The sequence below is a fragment of the Emydura macquarii genome, unplaced genomic scaffold (assembly GCF_026122565.2).
Source record: "Emydura macquarii macquarii isolate MOO-44397 ecotype Brisbane River unplaced genomic scaffold, CSIRO-AGI_Emac_v2 contig_1790, whole genome shotgun sequence".
NCBI lineage: Eukaryota > Metazoa > Chordata > Testudines > Chelidae > Emydura > Emydura macquarii.
This window is the reverse complement of record NW_027131927.1, coordinates 399,046-416,661: the sequence shown is the minus strand read 5'-3', so window position 1 is coordinate 416,661 and position 17,616 is coordinate 399,046. Positions and strand designations below refer to the sequence as shown.

The window sequence follows — 17,616 nt, the reverse complement described above, 5'->3', positions numbered from 1 at the left end:
CTCAAGCCGCTCCGAGACAATGGTGACAAGCGTAGTGTGGATAGGAGCCCTTTAACATTTTCGTTGGTCTCTGAACCTGCTCCACTTTGTCTCTAGCACTGAGATGTTTCTAGTCCCTGAGCGGGGGTATTTCAGGTGGGATCCAGGGGACTCTCACCTCCCCATTCTGTTAGGTGGTGCATCTCTGCAGGCATCCTCAGAGAACACGGGTTTGCTTGCCTGCCTGCCATAGCTCATTACTAGGGTGACCAGATGTCCCCATTTTATAGGGACAGTCCCAATATTTGAGGGTTTGTCTTATATAGGCACCTATTACCTCCCCACACCCCCATCCCGATTTTTCACACTTGCTATCTGATCATCCTACTCCTTATGAATGCCCATGTGGTTTCCTGCCCTCTATTATCCCCAAAGGCACTTCCACAATCCATGGTTTCTCCCCATCACTGAACGATGTTATTAAAGGCTCCATGGAAGTGCGGCCTTCAAGTAGCCTCTGCACATTCACGCTTGTTGGGAGCAAGGCACCTGCCCCGTGGCCTTCTAGAATCTTGTGGCAGACAGAGTCCACTGGGCCCCTGCGGGAAGGGTCCGAGGGCATGATGGGCTCTGGCCCCAAGTGCCCTTCGGTTCCTTCCTGCCCCCACCGCCGCAGTGAGCTCGCCTCATGTGGCATGTCCCTGCTGCTCCCCTTGTCGGTTATCCTTTCTTCGGCTCTTTGGGGGCTGCTTGGGTGTTGAAATGAGATTGTCTGATCAAATCCAAACCTGCTGCTGTGTCAGGGAGCTTTGCTGTTTTGAGCGTGCACTATTCACCACTGGATCGCTCCCAGGTCCCATCTGCCAGGGAAGGACAATGCCTTGGCAGGATCTTTGAGCGGCGTTTGCACCCAACAGCACACGTGCTCTATCTAGGTATCCCTCGTGCAGTATCTATTATGCCAGTCCAGTAAGTCTCAGCTAGATCTCTTCCCACCAGTGATCATGCTTTGCTCCAGGGATGAGCAAGGCCCAGCATCAATGGCCTGTGCCTCTTTTCTGGGCTGAAAACTTTGGCAGATATAAGCAAGGACAGAAGCCATCTTTGTCATCCATCACTAGGGAACAGAACTCTTGCAAGCTGAGAAAGATGGGTTCTTCAGCCAAGGGTTGAAGTCTCTGAAAACTGAAGATAGGTGAGGAACCATCTTGAACAAAGCCTGCACCTTGCTAGATTAAGTGTTAGACCTGTAGATGCGTATTTTCACTTTAATTTGCTTGTAACCCTTTCTATCTTTGTTCCTTTTGCGTGGCATCACGTAACCTATGTCCTATTGTTAATAAATTTGTTTTTATTTTTACTATAAACTAACTTGCTGCTGTGTTTTGCAGGGAAGGGTGTATTTACCCCAGTTAAGTTAATAAGCTGTGATGTGCTTTTGTGTCTTCAGAGAAATTATGTGGTTCGTTTGTTCCTCTAAACTGCCCAGTAGAGGGCTGGACATTGCAGAGCACATTGGGTTCTGACACAAGTCAGGACTGACAGTGTGCTGTGGTCACCCTGCTGGTTGTAACCAAAGCGACTGGATAAGTCAGAAGGAGGTTGTAGAACTGTAGACAGGCTGCTGAGGTCAGAGCTGTTGAAGCAGGGCTGCCTAGCACACAGACACTCAGGGCGTGACCTGCGTGCTCATAGGATGGTTATGAGCATTCCTAAGAGCTGGGGGCCACAGCAGCAAAGCATTGCAAGGCACCCAGGGTTGCAGGGCAAGTGGTGACACAACCCCTCACTGCTCTGGACCGACCCCAGAACCCTGCAACACTAACGCTGGCCTTCGGCTGCAGAGGCCGCGTATGTGTAGGTTCCATTTAGATCAACAGTTCTGAAGCTGTGGCCCAAAAGAGGGTGGGGCTGTATTTATGTCCTCCTTCCCCAATATAGATTTTAAAAAGGAGGAAGGTGTGAGTGAAGGGAAGTGATTTAACGCCCGTGTGACAGTGAGTCTGTATCACAACACACATGCACCAAGGGGTAGCATTAAGGTTGTACCTTACCCTGGCCTTTCCTAACTTCTGAGTTCTTGACTTTTCAACCTTAATAATCTCTTAATGTAGGTTTGTGTGCGTGTTTTGTAGGGTGTTTAAAAAGAAAACTGAAACCCCCCCCCCCCGATATTCCACCATGTGGCAGCATATTAACACCCCCATGGGCCATCCCCAGGTTTGGAACCTTTAGGTCTGCTGCGTGGATCTCTGCCACTTGGAGCTAATGGAGTAACTGATGGCAGTAGTAGGTTGTCATCCTCTGTGTCCCAGCACTGGGGGCGGGGGGAGAGAATGAGATGCTTTGCTTGTGAGTTGCACAGATATTTGCTGACAGCGGAGGAATGGTGAGACTTGGGAATCCTGGATCCCATTCCAAGCCCTGTAGTGGAGTGTTCCCTGGTGGGCACAGATTCTTCTGCCCATTTTCTTCAAGTTTACTCCTTCGGCCTTGTCCTGTTGAACCCATCCCTGCTACAGTCCTGTCTCTTCCCCAGGCCTTGTCCCAGTATCTGCTCCTCAGTTTTTTTCATCCTACTCTCATTCTCTTTGCCCAGCCCAGTCTACACTCCTCAGGCTTCTCATCTTGCCCAAACAGTCCCAGTTCCCCCTTCCCATCTCTTCATTGGATCTGGCTCTCACCACCTATCCTGACCTCCAGTGACAATCTCTCTTCCTGGGATCCTTATTCAATCTCACTATCTTCCCTGCCCCAGTATCCTGGTCCCAATCTCTTTGCCTGGCCAGCCCGTTCTCCCCTTGAACCCTGGGTCCTTGTCAGATATCTACTTTCCCCCACCGGTTCTCAGTTCTAATCTCCCTGCTCAGGGCACCTAGTCTCCTTCCCCACCCCAATTCCCAACTCAGGTTTCCCTTCTTCTGTCAGCCTTCAATCCTCATGCCTCCTACAGCCCTGAGTTAGCTGTTGTTTGCCCTGGGTTTGAATCAGGCAACTTTCTCCTCCACACGGTCTAGACTGAGCCTGCTCTCAGTTCATGTGCTGGGATCTGGCATAACCCACAGCAGCTCAGTCATGCAATTGTGTTCCTCATCTGTACAGCAGTTGGGAATTGTTTGGTTTACTAGGAATAATTGGACTAGTTTCTCTATTTAGACTGTAGACTTTGTCAGGACCTGGTAGGATCCAGATTTTAGTGGCATTTTGGTGTGAGGATGCAAAGGGTCTGGACACTTTTTGGAGCAGATGGATGTGTTCTGTATTTTGGTGGTGAAATTTAGGGGGTTGGAGCAAAAACCAGCAGAATCCATGCCAGGTGCCCAGACCTGCCCGATTCTGGAACTGTTTGGGGTAGGAGTGGCTGCATCTCTTTTTTTATGTAGGCAATGTAATTTAGGAGTTTTCAGACAAAGATGAATGGACTATGACAGTTGATCCATACGCTCAGACCTGCTGGATTCTGGAACTGTTTTGTGCAGCAGTAACATCTGGATGGGTTCTGTATTGAAGGAAAATGCAATTTGGTGTCTTGGGTTCAAAAATCAGCAGAATCTGTGTAGAGCCAAGTTTCACCTATTTCCCAGGGTGGGCTATTCTTACACACATACAGACTCTCTCTCACATACTCTATACACAACAGAAACTGCACAAAGGGATTGACGCACATGCACTGGCAGACATGCACAGTGATTCACACAGATTCATATTCACACACACATGCTGGATACCCACAGCAGGGACTCTCACACAGGGCATCCACACACACAGGCCATACCTGCACACATAGAGGGATTCACCTATGCTTGCCACACACAACATATACAGCACATACACATAGGCCATTAACAATAGAGTGAGAGAGAGACACCCTAGCTATATACAACAGACAGAGACACACAGGGATTCACACACACTGGCTACACACAACAAATACAGGCCATACACAACAGAGACACACACACAGCCCATACAGAACACATACACACACACATTAGCTCCCCACACAGGAATTCACACATACTGGCTATACACAAAGAAATAAAGACACATACGGAGGCCATACACAACATACGGAGAGAGGGACACATACAAAGATTCATACACACACTGGCAACACACAGGAATTCAGTAGCTATACACAATAGAGAGATAGCTACACCCAGCCCAGAGAAAGAAAGAAAGACACACACTCACTCATCACACATAGTGACACACACCCAGGGATCCACACTCATGGGCCACACACAACAGAGACACACGCACTGGCTATATACAAGATACACACAGGTAGGGAGTCCCACACACACAGGCCATACACAACACAGAGAGCGATACACACACACACAGCGATCTATACTCAGTGACTACACACAACAGAGAGACACACCCACCCCGTCCCCAGCCTATGCTCAGGGATGGTGGGCGGGACCTCATCATACGTCACGTCGCGGATCAGAGCTACGTAACGGGTGAGTTCGGCCCCGCCCCCCGCGTGGATTTAAAGGGCCAGCAGCCCGGGCCGGCCAGGGAAATGAATAAGCATCACGTGAAGCTGGGCACTGTCCCGCATTCTGTTTATTAGTAGCAGCAGATTCGCGCTCCCCCCTTCACCCCTCCCCGTTTCCCGGCGGAGACAGGCGTCCGTCGCGTGGGGGGGTTGCTGTTTCAGGGGATAATCAAACTCCACACACCCCCTCCCCCCACGCGCGCCTGCAACGCGGCCGCCGCCCAGGGGCTCTGCGGTGAAACTGCTGCCCGGAAGCTGCAGACGCTGTCGCCAGATGGCCGCCGCCGGGTGTCGGTGTGAGGAATTCCAGCCGCTGATTCGCCACCAGGCGCAGCGGTGTCCCCGGAACATCCCGCGGCGGCGCGGGCTGGCGCTGTGAACGCAACCCGGCCCCAGGAGCCCCTCCGAAGTGGCGCGGGCGGGGGCCGAGGGGGGGGAGCAGCGCCGGGCGGGCGGCCCGAAGCCCGTGGGGAAAGTGCTGCCGCGGATGAGCAGGTCGCTGGCGCACTCGCGGCTGGCGGCGGCTTCTCTCTCGGGTCCGCCACAGTCGGGGGCTGCTGCGCTCGGCGGGTGCGGCGGCTTCCCCGGGCGCGGCCTGCTGCCCGGCATCCCCTTGCGGCCCAGCCCCTCAGCCCGGCGGGGGCCCGAGCCCGGCCCGCGGCCGGGGGGAGCTCGCCTGCCGCTCCTGGTCCAGACGGGCCTCCGTGCGCGGGGCGGGCAGCGGCCCAGAGCCAGGCCCAGCGCGCTGCCGCGGCCGAGCGGGGGAGGGGGAAGGGGAGCCCGCGGAGGAATGCCTCCCGGGCCCCCATGAGGAGGGGAGAGGCAGCCCCTGTGCCTCCCGCCCGCCCTGCCGGTGCAGCCATGGAGTGTGTGCAGGTCCCCCCCAGGCAGCCGGGGAGCGCTGCTGAGGGGGACCGGCGGCTGCTGCCGCCCCCTGGACCGCAGAAGGAAGAGGAGACACTGGGCGGCTTTGAGCCCTGGGCTGCCTCGCAGGAGGGAGAGGGTGCTGCTGCTGCTGCTGCTGGAGACCAAGGCGGGGTGAAACTACAGGAAAGTTTGGACATGGCTCTCCTCTCCCATCCGGATGCTGAGATCCCTGCCTCCAAACCCAGCTCGCAGGCTTCAGGAAACCCTCCCAGCGGGGAGATGGTCGATCATGCAACTGTGTCTTCTGCAGTGAGGGATTTGAAGGAGCCGGAGGGCTTAGATGTGGGAGAGGAGCTGTTGCCCTTGCAGGGGAAAGAGACTTTGGTCGTGAGCCATCCACTTCAGGAAGCATTTTCAGTGAATAAGGATGCCTGTAACCCTCACTTGGCTGTAGAGAGGAGAAATTTGCCAGAGGTGGCCGATGCTGCCAGAGGATGTTCTGGCGGGAATGAAAAAACTCTGCTGCAGGCCCCTCTTTCCCCCTTGCAGGAAGAGTTGGAAACTCTGCCTTCCCATAACAGTTCTTTGGACTCAGAAGCCGTAAGTCTAGAAAGTCCAGGAGGTGACCAACAAGTAGAGGCTTCTCCACCTTCTGAAGATGGAAAACTCAAGCATGGGGCAAAGCGGGTAACATTTCCTTCTGATGAGGACATAGTGTCTGGGTCTGTGGAGCCTAAAGATCCCTGGAGACATGGTAAACTTCAAAATGCTTTAAAATTAACTTGTTGTTCTCCTTGGACTGTATCCTGCAAATCCTACCTCATGTGAATAATCCCATTAACTTCACTGAAGGTCTATTCACATGTTAAAGGTGTTGCAGAATTTTTCCAAAACAAAACAGGACACTAACTTGCTGACATTTGTGATATAACAGGAAACTCAAAGATTACTTTTCTATGGAATGTTTAAATATGCTTAATATTTAAACAAAACCTGTAGAGTTTGATATTTATAAAAAATATACCCATCTGGTGCATTGAGTGTATACACAAACTTGATAAAAATTACAAACAAATAATAGGATCCAATGGCCAAAACTGAATGCTAAGCTGATATATATTAGTTGTTACATGAAAACCTATTAATGTAACTGAACATTCTGAACTGTTAAGCACTTTCCTGATCCAGGTGTCTCTAGGACTGAAGCCTTGAAATAATCAATATAACCCAGTGTCCATGTCTGCAACCCAACTTTTTCACACTGTGCAGTTGTAGAAATGATACCGCTTGCTTAGCAGACCCCATGTTGTTTTTGTCTGTTTTTGCATAACTAACTTATGAAATGAGCAAATATGTCCTCCCAGAAATGTAAAGAAATTAATGATTTCTCTACTTTGTAAGTATTTAACTTTATCAGAGTTACAAAGAGAGAACTTGCAACTTTTTAATGCAAATATACCTTTGGCAGTAACTGCTAATATCTCCTTACTTCTGTAAATAGTTTAGACTATTAGTAATGCAAAACTGAAGTTCCTCATAGTATATTCAATTAATATTTTCAGAGCATTTGTCATATTTATAAGCCAGATTTTATTTATATATTTATATGTTTGCTTTCTGCATTTACTCATGTTGATGGAATTTCAAAGTGGCTAAAATAGAATTGCTTCACATGTTTTTTCTGGAAATGGATTTTGGGTGTAGCTTTTTGAAGCAGGGATTCATCTTTTGCCAGGCTTTTGGCATCTAGTTGCTAAAGTAAAGAACGGTGTGTTCAGTGTCTTAGAAATGACATTTCAAATCAGTGCAAAAGATATTATTACATTCTGTTCTTAATATTCATTAAACCTGGCTACTACTACTGAAGCTCATGGCATAGGGGAACTTTTTCCCAGTGGAAATAAAATAAGGCTCATTTGTGTTTAATGTGGTCATGTGAGAGGTGTCTCATTGTCCAGTGACTGTCTCTACCCATCATGCTCAAAGTGGTAAGTGCACTAGGGACTAATTCTGTCAGCATTTCTAACTAAGGAAACAGTTGGAGTCTTATACTAATCTCTGGACTACTTAGAAGTTAAACTACTGTCCATGGACATTTTAGGGAAGTTAAAGATGTGTGTGTAGGTGGGGAGGAGAGCATGACAGAGAGAGGTGTAGATTATCCAATATAGTGATGGTACTGAAAGTACCAGGTCAAATTAATTAATAGCTTGGATCCTTGTGATTATTTCTCTAGTTTACAATTTTTTGTGTATTAAGTAAGTTTACATATGAGACGAAGAAATATTTACAACTTCAGGCTTCTTCCTCCTTATATAGCTAAATGTTTAGTATAACTCATCTTTTGAAGATTGGGTCTAACCCTTGGCAAGAATGTGATACAGGCCTCACTACAGGGAGAAGAAAATCTGAATCTCTTGTGTAAATCCGGTACAATTTTTGGAATGTAAACGGGTCAGTTTGCTTTGTAGTGAAAGCTTTAAATTTATATTTAAAATATTGTAATTTATACTGCAGTTATTATAGCAATGCTTGTAATATTGAGGCAGCGCAGCAATGGTGTAAAATCAGTGCATTTTTTGTTAACAGAATGTTACCAGTAAGGTAAATATGTTTTTAAAAAATTTACTTGCAGTGGTTTTATCACAGGGAATCGTTAAGATAAGGTACATTCTAGTCTTCTAAAGCTTTGGTCCTACTAACTTCTGTAGCTGACTTGCCATGTTTGATAAAACTGAACAGAGCAAATTAAGTGTTTAATTGAGTTTCCTTGAAGCCAGCACACAGTGAATATGTGAGGAAAGGATCCTGGTATGACTGAGTTGCTTCACTCCAGACAAATGACTTATAAGTGTGAATGAGCTCAGTATTTCTAATTATACATATATTATTATGCAATAAATGTGCATGATTTATAGGTCATGTGGGCTACTCGTTATGTGGTGGCTTTTACTGGGCAGCTTGATTTAATGAGGTTGAGTTTAGCTCAACCTTGGTAACAGTCAGTGTTTCAAATTGTTCTAAATCCAAATTATCTTGAAAATGACTGTGCCTCATCAGGGCCTGAGGGTAGCGTTAATAAGCTCATTTAGTTCAGAGGTTTGTACACAGACACTCCCCCATCCCAAAACTGGAGCTAGAACTGTGGGGCTAGTGTGCACCAAACTGATTTATTAGCGATTCTGTCTGGCTGTATAATTTGGCACACATCAGTCTATGTGCTACATGTACCTATGGAAGGAAGAGATCTCTGATAGTAGACAGTCCTGCCCACGTCAGGTTTCCAGACTGATTGCTGTGCCCATGAATGTTCTCTGACCTGCATTTAATGGCAGTTCTTTTAGAAGTTTTCCTGGAGCTGAGTTTTTTTTTCTTTTAGGTGCTCCAAAATTGAGGTGCCTGCTCAATTGTTTTGGAAATGACTAGCCTCATCAGGGTGCATCAGTTTTAACTGTGCATTAATGAAGTTTTTCGGCAGTAAGTTGTAGTAAACACTACACCTGGTAGTGTCTGCAGCATAGGCCCTAAAGCTAGATCATAAACCTAACAAAAATGACACACATCAAGAGTTTGTGGAAGATAAAGGTAAACAAAAAGAGTAGAATGAAGATCTGGGACAGCTTCTTGTGGAAAGGTTTTTTTGTATGTTGTTTGTCTGCTTCCGTTTGTTATGTTTTGACCTTGTAAATCTGTAGAATCTTTCTGTAGAGCGTGGTAAACTGTAGGAAAACCAATGGGACAATGTGGGGTAGAGAATTAGTTGTAACAGTTCATGGAAACATAACACCATGGTGCTGGGTTTTTTTGTGTTAGTAATTTCCAAGTAGACCAGTTCATCTAATTTCTCATTTTTCCTTAATGTTTAAATCTTACTTCCCCCTTTCTTAATCTTCTGATTTCCATTACTCAAGAAATAGCTGTTTTAAGCACTGACAATTTATAATCCTCTAAGAATGACTTTTTTGAGGACCAACCCTTCTCTCCTCCACAACAATTTGATAGCAAATGTAATTACTTTAAAATGTTTAACTAGTCTAGTGGAATCAAACGAATCCACCCACTATGTATAAAGCATGTGAACTAGGCGTTTCTACTAAAATGATTACCAGTGAAATAGTACTGTCAATGGTTCAGATTGTCAACACAAGAGTTCAGCGTGAATGCCCTTAAACTGGGGCAATTCAAAATTTGGAGCTATTGTCCAAGTCTGCAGAGAAACAAGCACCAAGGTCAGTTCAGATGGTTCTTTGCAACCATATGGGTAACAATTTAATTCTTTAGATGAATTTCTAAATTCTGGAGGAAATTCTGTATTCTGTGGTAAAACCTTACTCTGAAACATGGTGCATATTTCCCATGACATTAATGAGACTTGACTTTATAAGTGGTTCACTAGGCTAGAGTTCCTTTTAGCATCTTTCATGCTGATGTATCAGAAGGTCAATTTCTTTTAGTGACTTATTTAGTAATAATGTAGTGGCTTTGTAGGTAAATCTAAAATCCATAAGTAGAGACCTTTAGCTGATTCACCAGGGTATGTAATGTATCTTGTGTGGCAGAAATGAACCAACTCAACAGAATTTGTTTTTCTACATGGAAATAAATGATGTAACTAAAATATGTCCATGCAGAGCTCTCAGCTTATATAGAAAATGTATTTTAAAAATTGCATACAGATTCCAAAATTTCAGTCAGTCTAAAATCACCTTGGTTATAGTAAAATTAGATTTTTTTTGGCAACAAAGATAATCTGATTCAAACAAAGTAAATTTTATATGCAACATATCTTGTCTGCCAAAGCTCTTCTAGGTACCATTCATGTCATTATAGGAAAATTAAAAATTTAAGAGACTCCTTGAGACCACATCTTCTCAGGTTCAGCATGTCTCATTCTCTGATCTTGGCAGGCAGAATATAAAAATAGTGTCTCATATCATCCTTTCTCACTAGCAGCCCTTGTGTACTTTTCATGTTTCACTGTTTATTTTACTGGTTAACTCCCTTCCCCACAAAGTGCTGTGCTCTGGTGTTTTTGTAGACAGGGATGTACTGCTTGTCTCATGCTGTATCTGTGATATACTTTCAAAAGTCCTTCATCATAATCACTAACTTGGATGAATGGTTCAGGTTCTTGTTTTTCTGTACACATTGCATAGTTTTTCCAGATGACCACTCCCCCATTCCATCTGCTCACTGTTTTAACCTAAGAATTATGCTTTTTCATGTTAATTGTCCTGCCTGGATGTGTTAAGCTGAAAACCTGATCGCTGCCTACCTTTTATTTGAGTTTAAAAGGGAGAGGGCTCATAACTTTCTTAACACTAATTCTGGTCTAATATGAATTGTCAGGTTGAGTCTCATCTTGGAACTAACTCCTCCCTTTCCAAAAATAATTTGAGTGGTTTAATTGATCATAGCTGCATTGCATGTGGTAGAGGGTGGTTTTTCATGTAGCTAAGAGGCAGACCACTTGCTACTTTGTATTAAACTGGTTCTAAATCCTGCAGCAAGATTCCCTGCATCATACAGTGCTATAGTGCAGTAGAATGAAAGTCTAAGGTAGTTTCATTTAAATTTAAAAAACCAAAAACTAATAAACCTTTATTTTCATGCTGAATTAAAAATGTGGTCAGTGTAATAAACTTCTCTCTATTTTAAATCATTTTTATTCTATCACAGCAATCTTTCCAAGTTTGTGGACACTTTCATGTAAAATTGGAAGTTTTTGGTAAATTATGGGGGAAACGGGATTGACACCCAGGAAATGGGCGGAAGTTTTGGAATTGCAGAATAAACACATTAGCTTGTCTCTTTTATTAATTAGTTCACTGTTTCTCTAACTCTGACAGCTCAAGTCCTGTCATGTTTCAGAGTAAACACATAATTTACTGTATTCTGTGGCTTTGAGTTAGATGGGGATTGCCTGTAGCCACCTTAATTGTTTTTCGCTAAGTTTTTGATATGTTTGAATTGTACCAGACCATGGGTTAACATATTTAATTAATACTGTAGAAAATTAGAAGAATAAAAGAGGAAAATAAGAAACAAAAATATGGAGAAATAGCAAGTGGGTGATTAGAATGGGATGGGGAGGAAGTCAAACGAAGACAAATTAACTTGCGTAATATGGATTTACAGAAAGATGTGAGTAGAGGGCTTTTATGATGAAAATGTCTACCTGCATGTTCCAGAAGAGGGGGAGAGAGCCCAAATTGTGTTTCAGAGAGGGGGTGGGGTTTTTCCCCATTATGAGGGTAGATGCTAAATCTTGTTCCACTCTTTTAGCAAGGAGGATGTTGCTCTTTTGAAATGCTTGTCAGATTATTTTGTGTAAATCGGGAGTGAAGAGGATGGACTCTTTGGGAGAGAAGGATGTGAGAAGGGTTTATCCTAATCCAGGAAACAATGGTAAACTTCAGTACAGGGAAATGGAGTGATTAAATGCTTCTGAGTTGAGAGGAGCTATCATGAGGCAGGACCAAAGATATGTGATAGGGTTGCTGATCCTGTCTATCTGTTGTTCTGTGTAATCTGTTCAGTTTTTTGTTTTGGGTTGGATAGAAGTGAAGCACACTTTACACTGCACCAGTTGGTTTCCAGATTTCATCCCCAAGAGAGGTTCCAAGCTATTAATTATATACTGTCCTGTGTAGGATGGAGGATGAATAGTAGACTCATTACAGTGGTCAGCTGTGGCTAAATGGCCTGTGTGGACATCCATCTACTTGGAAGATACACTGACTGAGTGAGGAGGTAATGGGTTCAAGAGATGCTCTTACTTTGGTTAAATGAAAGTACAGATTTCTACAACCCTTACTTTTTCATGGGGAGGGGGGGGAGAAATTAAGAACTAATATACTGTATATTAGTACCCAGGCCATTTAAAAAAGTAGATCCAGTGTTCCAGTAAACAGATCTGGTTTCCTCATAATGTAGGAAATGATGGTCTCTTCATATAAGGAGCCAAGGAGAAAAACTGAATTCCTCACACAAGTTTCCCCTCACTGACCTCCTCCTTTGCTGTAGTAACCCAGTGCTCAGATGGAAAAGGGTCTGTCATTTGAATACTCGGCCATCATTTAATTTTGTTTATGGTCAGATAGCCCCGGCGATCAGGGTTGGATTCAGAATGTCTGTGCGCACAGTTGCATTGTAAAATGCTAACTGTGCTCAGCTTCTGATGCAGCTGTGCATTGTGCTGTACAATACAGGAGTGTTATTGGGTGCCTTGACAGATCACTCTTAAGAGTTACTAACAGAAATCTTTGTTTTCTCTGATGAGCGCATAAGGCTGCAACAACTCCAGTTATACAAAATGTGAAGTGAATCCCAGGCTTGGTGAGCTGCACTCTGCTCAGATCCTCCCAAACTCCACTGTGTGTATGCATTATGATAGTCTGTAGCTATGTTATCACATCCTGTGGAATAAATAGGAACCATGCTTCACGGAAAACATGGGGTGGAGAAAATGGACGGTGCTTAGAACGAATGAGTCTGTTTGTAGGACCTCTGTTTCATTTGTTGCAGAAGTTAGAAAGTGTGGTGACTGATGTTGTAGAATGTAGGAAGGAGAATTACTTCCTTGTTGTGCTCACAATTGTATCATTTGTCTGTCTTTTACTTTGTAAACTTCTTGAGGCTGAGACTGTTTTACGTTTGATCAGTGTCTGGCACAATGGGGTGCTGGTCTGTTACTGGGGTCTCAAGTTGCAGGGGGGGAGGTCTAGGTTGGACATTAGGAAAAAGTTTTTCACTAGGAGGGTGGTGAAGCACTGGAATGGGTTACCTAGGGAGGTGGTGGAATCTCCATCCTTAGAGGTTTTTAAACTGAGGCTTGACAAAGCCCTGGCTGGGATGATATAGCTGAGGTTAGTCCTGCTTTGAGCAAGGGGTTAGACTAGATGACCTCCTGAGGTCCCTTCCAACTCTAATATTCTATGATTCTATACATATGCATTATTGCAATACAAATAATAAAGAATGGTTTAGTCAGTTGAATGCCGCCCTAGAGAATTGGATTCTATCCCTGCCTCTGCCACAGAGTTCCTTGCGGTGCTGGGTAAAGTTTTTCTCAGGTGGTCGCTTAAATGAGTTCTTTTGAAAATCTGGCCCATAGATCTCAAATTAGGTGCCTGGTAATGGAGGCACCCAAAAATTAATGGATGGAATGGAGATTCATGCAGATTTTGACCTTAATCTCCCTGTGCTTTACTTCCACATCTGTGAAAACCCTCCTGACCTCAGAGGAGTGTTCCCTAAATTAATATATTAGTATTTGTTGGGCTCAGATACTATGGTGATAAGCACCATAAAAAAGCCCAGGAGGAAATTAGTTCTGTATTAGTGCAAATTGTGGATGGTGTGCAGTAAATTAGGCAAGGGCCACACATGGAATGTTGAGGATAAAAATGAATATTAGACAGCTGTTTCATTCCCAGAGCAACATCAGTCCTATTAACTGTATGAGGAAGGGGGGTCCTGTGGGAAAAAATGTGATAATGTAATCAAACACTCTATCATAATGCATATGCACCGGGGACTAGAATTAAGATTGTACAGGCAACTTTAATTTTGGTATTTCCTGGCTCTTGAGTGTTGGAGTTCAACAAACTGATGTTAAGTTTTTAGATTTCTTGTATATAACTAGAAGTATATCCAATGCAACTTTTCTACTCTGGTTGGATTATCTTCCTGTCTTCTTGTCACCTTGCCTCAGTGAGTCAAATCTGAGAATACCAGAGTCAGGACAAACTGCTGAGAAATCGGTCAGACTCACCCCAAACTGGTGGTTATTCTATCATTAGATTATACTAAGCCAGTAACAAAAGTAAACCTGTGTCTCACCACACTGGTTAACAAGAAGTAAAAACTGCAGTTCCCTTAGGCATTCCAGGCCTTACTTCATCACCCAGACATTGGACTTTATGATGAGTGGTTGCTGAAAACCAATTTAATCAAAAAAAGGGATTCTTCTGATCTCAGGAGATCAGCCATGTAGCCAGGTCAGTATATAACTCAGATCTTACCCAATAATCATGCTACTGCCAATCCTTTAGTAATTAAAATCTAAAAGTTTATTAATAAAAGAAGAAAGTTAATAATGGTTAATAGATCATATACATACAAGTAATCTTTCAGTATTCATAAATCAAATTTGTAGCAGTGATGTTATAGACTGCTGACTTGTAAAATCTCTGGTAACTTCCAAAGGTTGGAAGGTCCTCCATCCATAGTTCAAATGCACCTTTTAGTTGTAAATCCACAGTCCAGAGAATCAGAGCAGGGAAGAGGCCAAATGTAGATGTGTCAAGGGTCTTTTATACCCTTTGCCATGTGCCTGAAGGTTTTCTTCTTCAAACAAAACTCTCAGCCTCAATTTGTGGAAAGTTACAGGCACAGGATGGCGGTCAGGGTCACATGAGGATATTCCATGTCCTTACATGCTCTGGTGACTCACTTGAGCAGCCATTGCCTGTATTATTTCTAAAGCGTCCACAGGAATGGCTTACTGGGTGGTATCAATTTCTTTGATGGCCAGTTGTTAAAGTGAAGTGTCCTTAATGAGCCATCAACATAGCTGTCTGGCTCGAATGTAAATCTTATCTGGTATGTCACCCAGGAACAAACACATTTGGGACAGTAATAAATCTTTGTACCTAAAGTTATGAATATTGGCTGTGATACATGCATATAAACAGGATAATCATATTTGATAGGTTGTAACTTTTCCATTGACACCTTACATATTTGACTGTCTCAGGTGTATGGGTAATTCAAATGAGTGCATTTTCCTGTGTATGACAGAGAGTCCGCAAAAAGATTGTTAGTTAAATTTCAGTTGACTTTGGAACATAGTTTCAGTTGCTAAACTTGAAGTTATAATTAGTAAATCCCATCTTGTCAGTTAACATAACTTTTAATGCATTTTGATTGTTTTGCTTTATTACACTTGTGCACAGATTAGTTTGGATAAAAATTACTCTTAAATGAATGTTTTATTTAAATTGACTTGGTTTCTTCATTTATGTTACTAGCTCTTTACTGTCTTTATAGTCTTAAATGGTTAATGTGGATGTCTCATAATTGTTTAATTTTTTAAATTGTTTGTAGAATTTCCGCTCTTTGTAGATTATAAGGACCAGAGGGACCATTTATAATTGTCTGATTTGAGCTCCTGAATAATACAGGCCAGATAACATCAAGTGATTTCCTGCATCAATTCCATCATCTTCTCTTTGAGTATATCTTTTAGAAGGAGAAGTCCAGTCTTGATTTGTGTCTGTATGTCTGCTCACTTTGCCAATATTACCCAAAATGTTGCAGTTATTTTGAAAGGGAGTAGATCAAATTTTACTTAGAGATTTTTGTCTAGCAGTAAGCGTCACGTTTAAAATGCTTATTTATGCTGAAAGACAAGTCTTGGGGCCTCATTAACATCATTGCTGTGAAAGCAATACATAATTGTAATAATCAAATAACCGCTGCCATATTTTCCACCAACTCCACATTAGCGCTCTCTTGTATATTTTCTCCCTGTGAAGGTACTTACAGACCATGAGCAAGAGCTCCTTAAGTTTCTCATTAAGACACTTTTCCAGACCTCAAATAATTTTTGTGGGTCTTTTCTGAAACCCCATAAACTTTTTCAACATCTTTGTGTAGACTCCAGAACTGGATGTCATATTTCAGGAATATTCTCTCAGCAATGCTGTACACAGAGGTAGTGTTGCTTCCCTCCCTCTGGTCAATATTCTGTTTATATATCCATGTGTGGTGGTTGGTCTTTTGCCTCAGCATTGCACTAGGAATTCATGTTCAGTTGTTATCTATAGTGACCCTTAAGTCCTTTACAGAGTCATTGCTTTCCACGGCACAATCTCCAATTCTTTTAAGTATGGCCTGTGTTCATAGATGTATGTACGACCTCATATTTGACAGTATTACAGTGCACGTTGTCTGATTGTGCCCAGCTTAGCAAGTGATGTGTGGATCACTCTATCAGTAACCTGACTCCATCAATTTGTCATCTACAAACTGTCAGCAATGAGTTTTTCTTTTTCCAGATCATTGATTAAAACGATTAGTGTTAACCAGTGAACTAATCTCTGCAGGAGCCCACTAGAAATGCTGCCACTTGATAGTTCCCCATTAACAATTACGTGCTGAGATCCATCAGCCATCTTTTAATTGCGTTAATATGTGGCATTGATTTTTTTGTATGCTGCTCATTTTTTTTACTCTGGCTTTGTCTACAGTAGGTCTTTTGTCGGTAAAACATTTGTTGGTCAGGGGTGTGAAAAAAATACTCCCCTGACTGACATAAGTTTCATTGGCAAAAGCGCTGATGATGCTCTCCTGCCAACATAGCTACTGCCACTCGGGGGTGGTTTAATTATGTTGATGGAAGAAGCTCCCGTCTGCATAGAGGGGCTTCATGGGAGATCTTACAGTGGCACATCTGCAGCGGTACAGGGCTGCCATAGGGTCTGTAGACATAGCGTTAGACTATCACATGGTACTGTCAGCATAGCTATCTTTATTGACCAGACTTGTAATCTTGTCAATTTAATTATATCAAGTTCATTTGACAAGACCTGTCTTCCATGAAACCTTGTTGATTGGCATTAATTATTTTGTCCTTTAATTTTTTATTGATAGTTTGGTATTGGCTATTCTGTTGTTTTGCTGGGACTGAAGTCAACTAAATTACAAGAAAGCTTCTTCTGTATTCTTTCTCCCTAACAGACCTTGCTAACCTCTTTGATTAAATCTGGAAATCCTCCTCTTTAAATGGAGCCAATGGAGGGATGCCAAGAAGGGGGGTGATGTGGTTGAAGTAGGAAAATGATCTTTGTAGCAACGCTTTGTATGGATATAAGTGGGCCAATATGGCGTTTGTCAATGCCAGCTAGGAGGAGGATGTTGAAGTAGTTAATGTGAGATGGTGATGATCTGGATGAGACTTTTGGATGTGTGGACAGAAAGGATAGGCTGGATCTTAGATCTTGTTCAGGAAGAAAGGCAAGATCTGCCTGCTAGTGTGTCTCTGGAAGGGGAACAGTCAAAGGCTATACCCGGGTTATGGGCCTGAGTGAGAGGGAGGATGGTGTGTTGTCCATGGTGGCTGAGAAAGGAAAGTGAGCTTCAGGAGAGGGAGAGCTCTGTTTTGGCCATGCTGTGGTTAAGCTCATAGCAGGTTGTCTGTGAGAAGTTGTCAGAAACAGAGGCTGGCTAGACACCCATGAGGAGATGTTAGAAAGATA

The 17,616-nt window shown here is 43.4% G+C and overlaps 1 protein-coding gene across 1 annotated transcript in view; it reads left to right on the top strand.

The window, feature by feature from the left end:
* Positions 1-4,372: 4,372 nt before the first annotated feature.
* Positions 4,373-17,616, top strand: part of PPP1R37 (protein phosphatase 1 regulatory subunit 37) — a 76,896-nt gene continuing 63,652 nt past the window's right edge. The window contains exon 1 of the mRNA XM_067556487.1: positions 4,373-6,107. Within this exon, the coding sequence (XP_067412588.1) occupies positions 5,294-6,107 (814 nt within the window). The 5' untranslated portion in view covers positions 4,373-5,293. The remainder of the gene's footprint in view (positions 6,108-17,616) is intronic.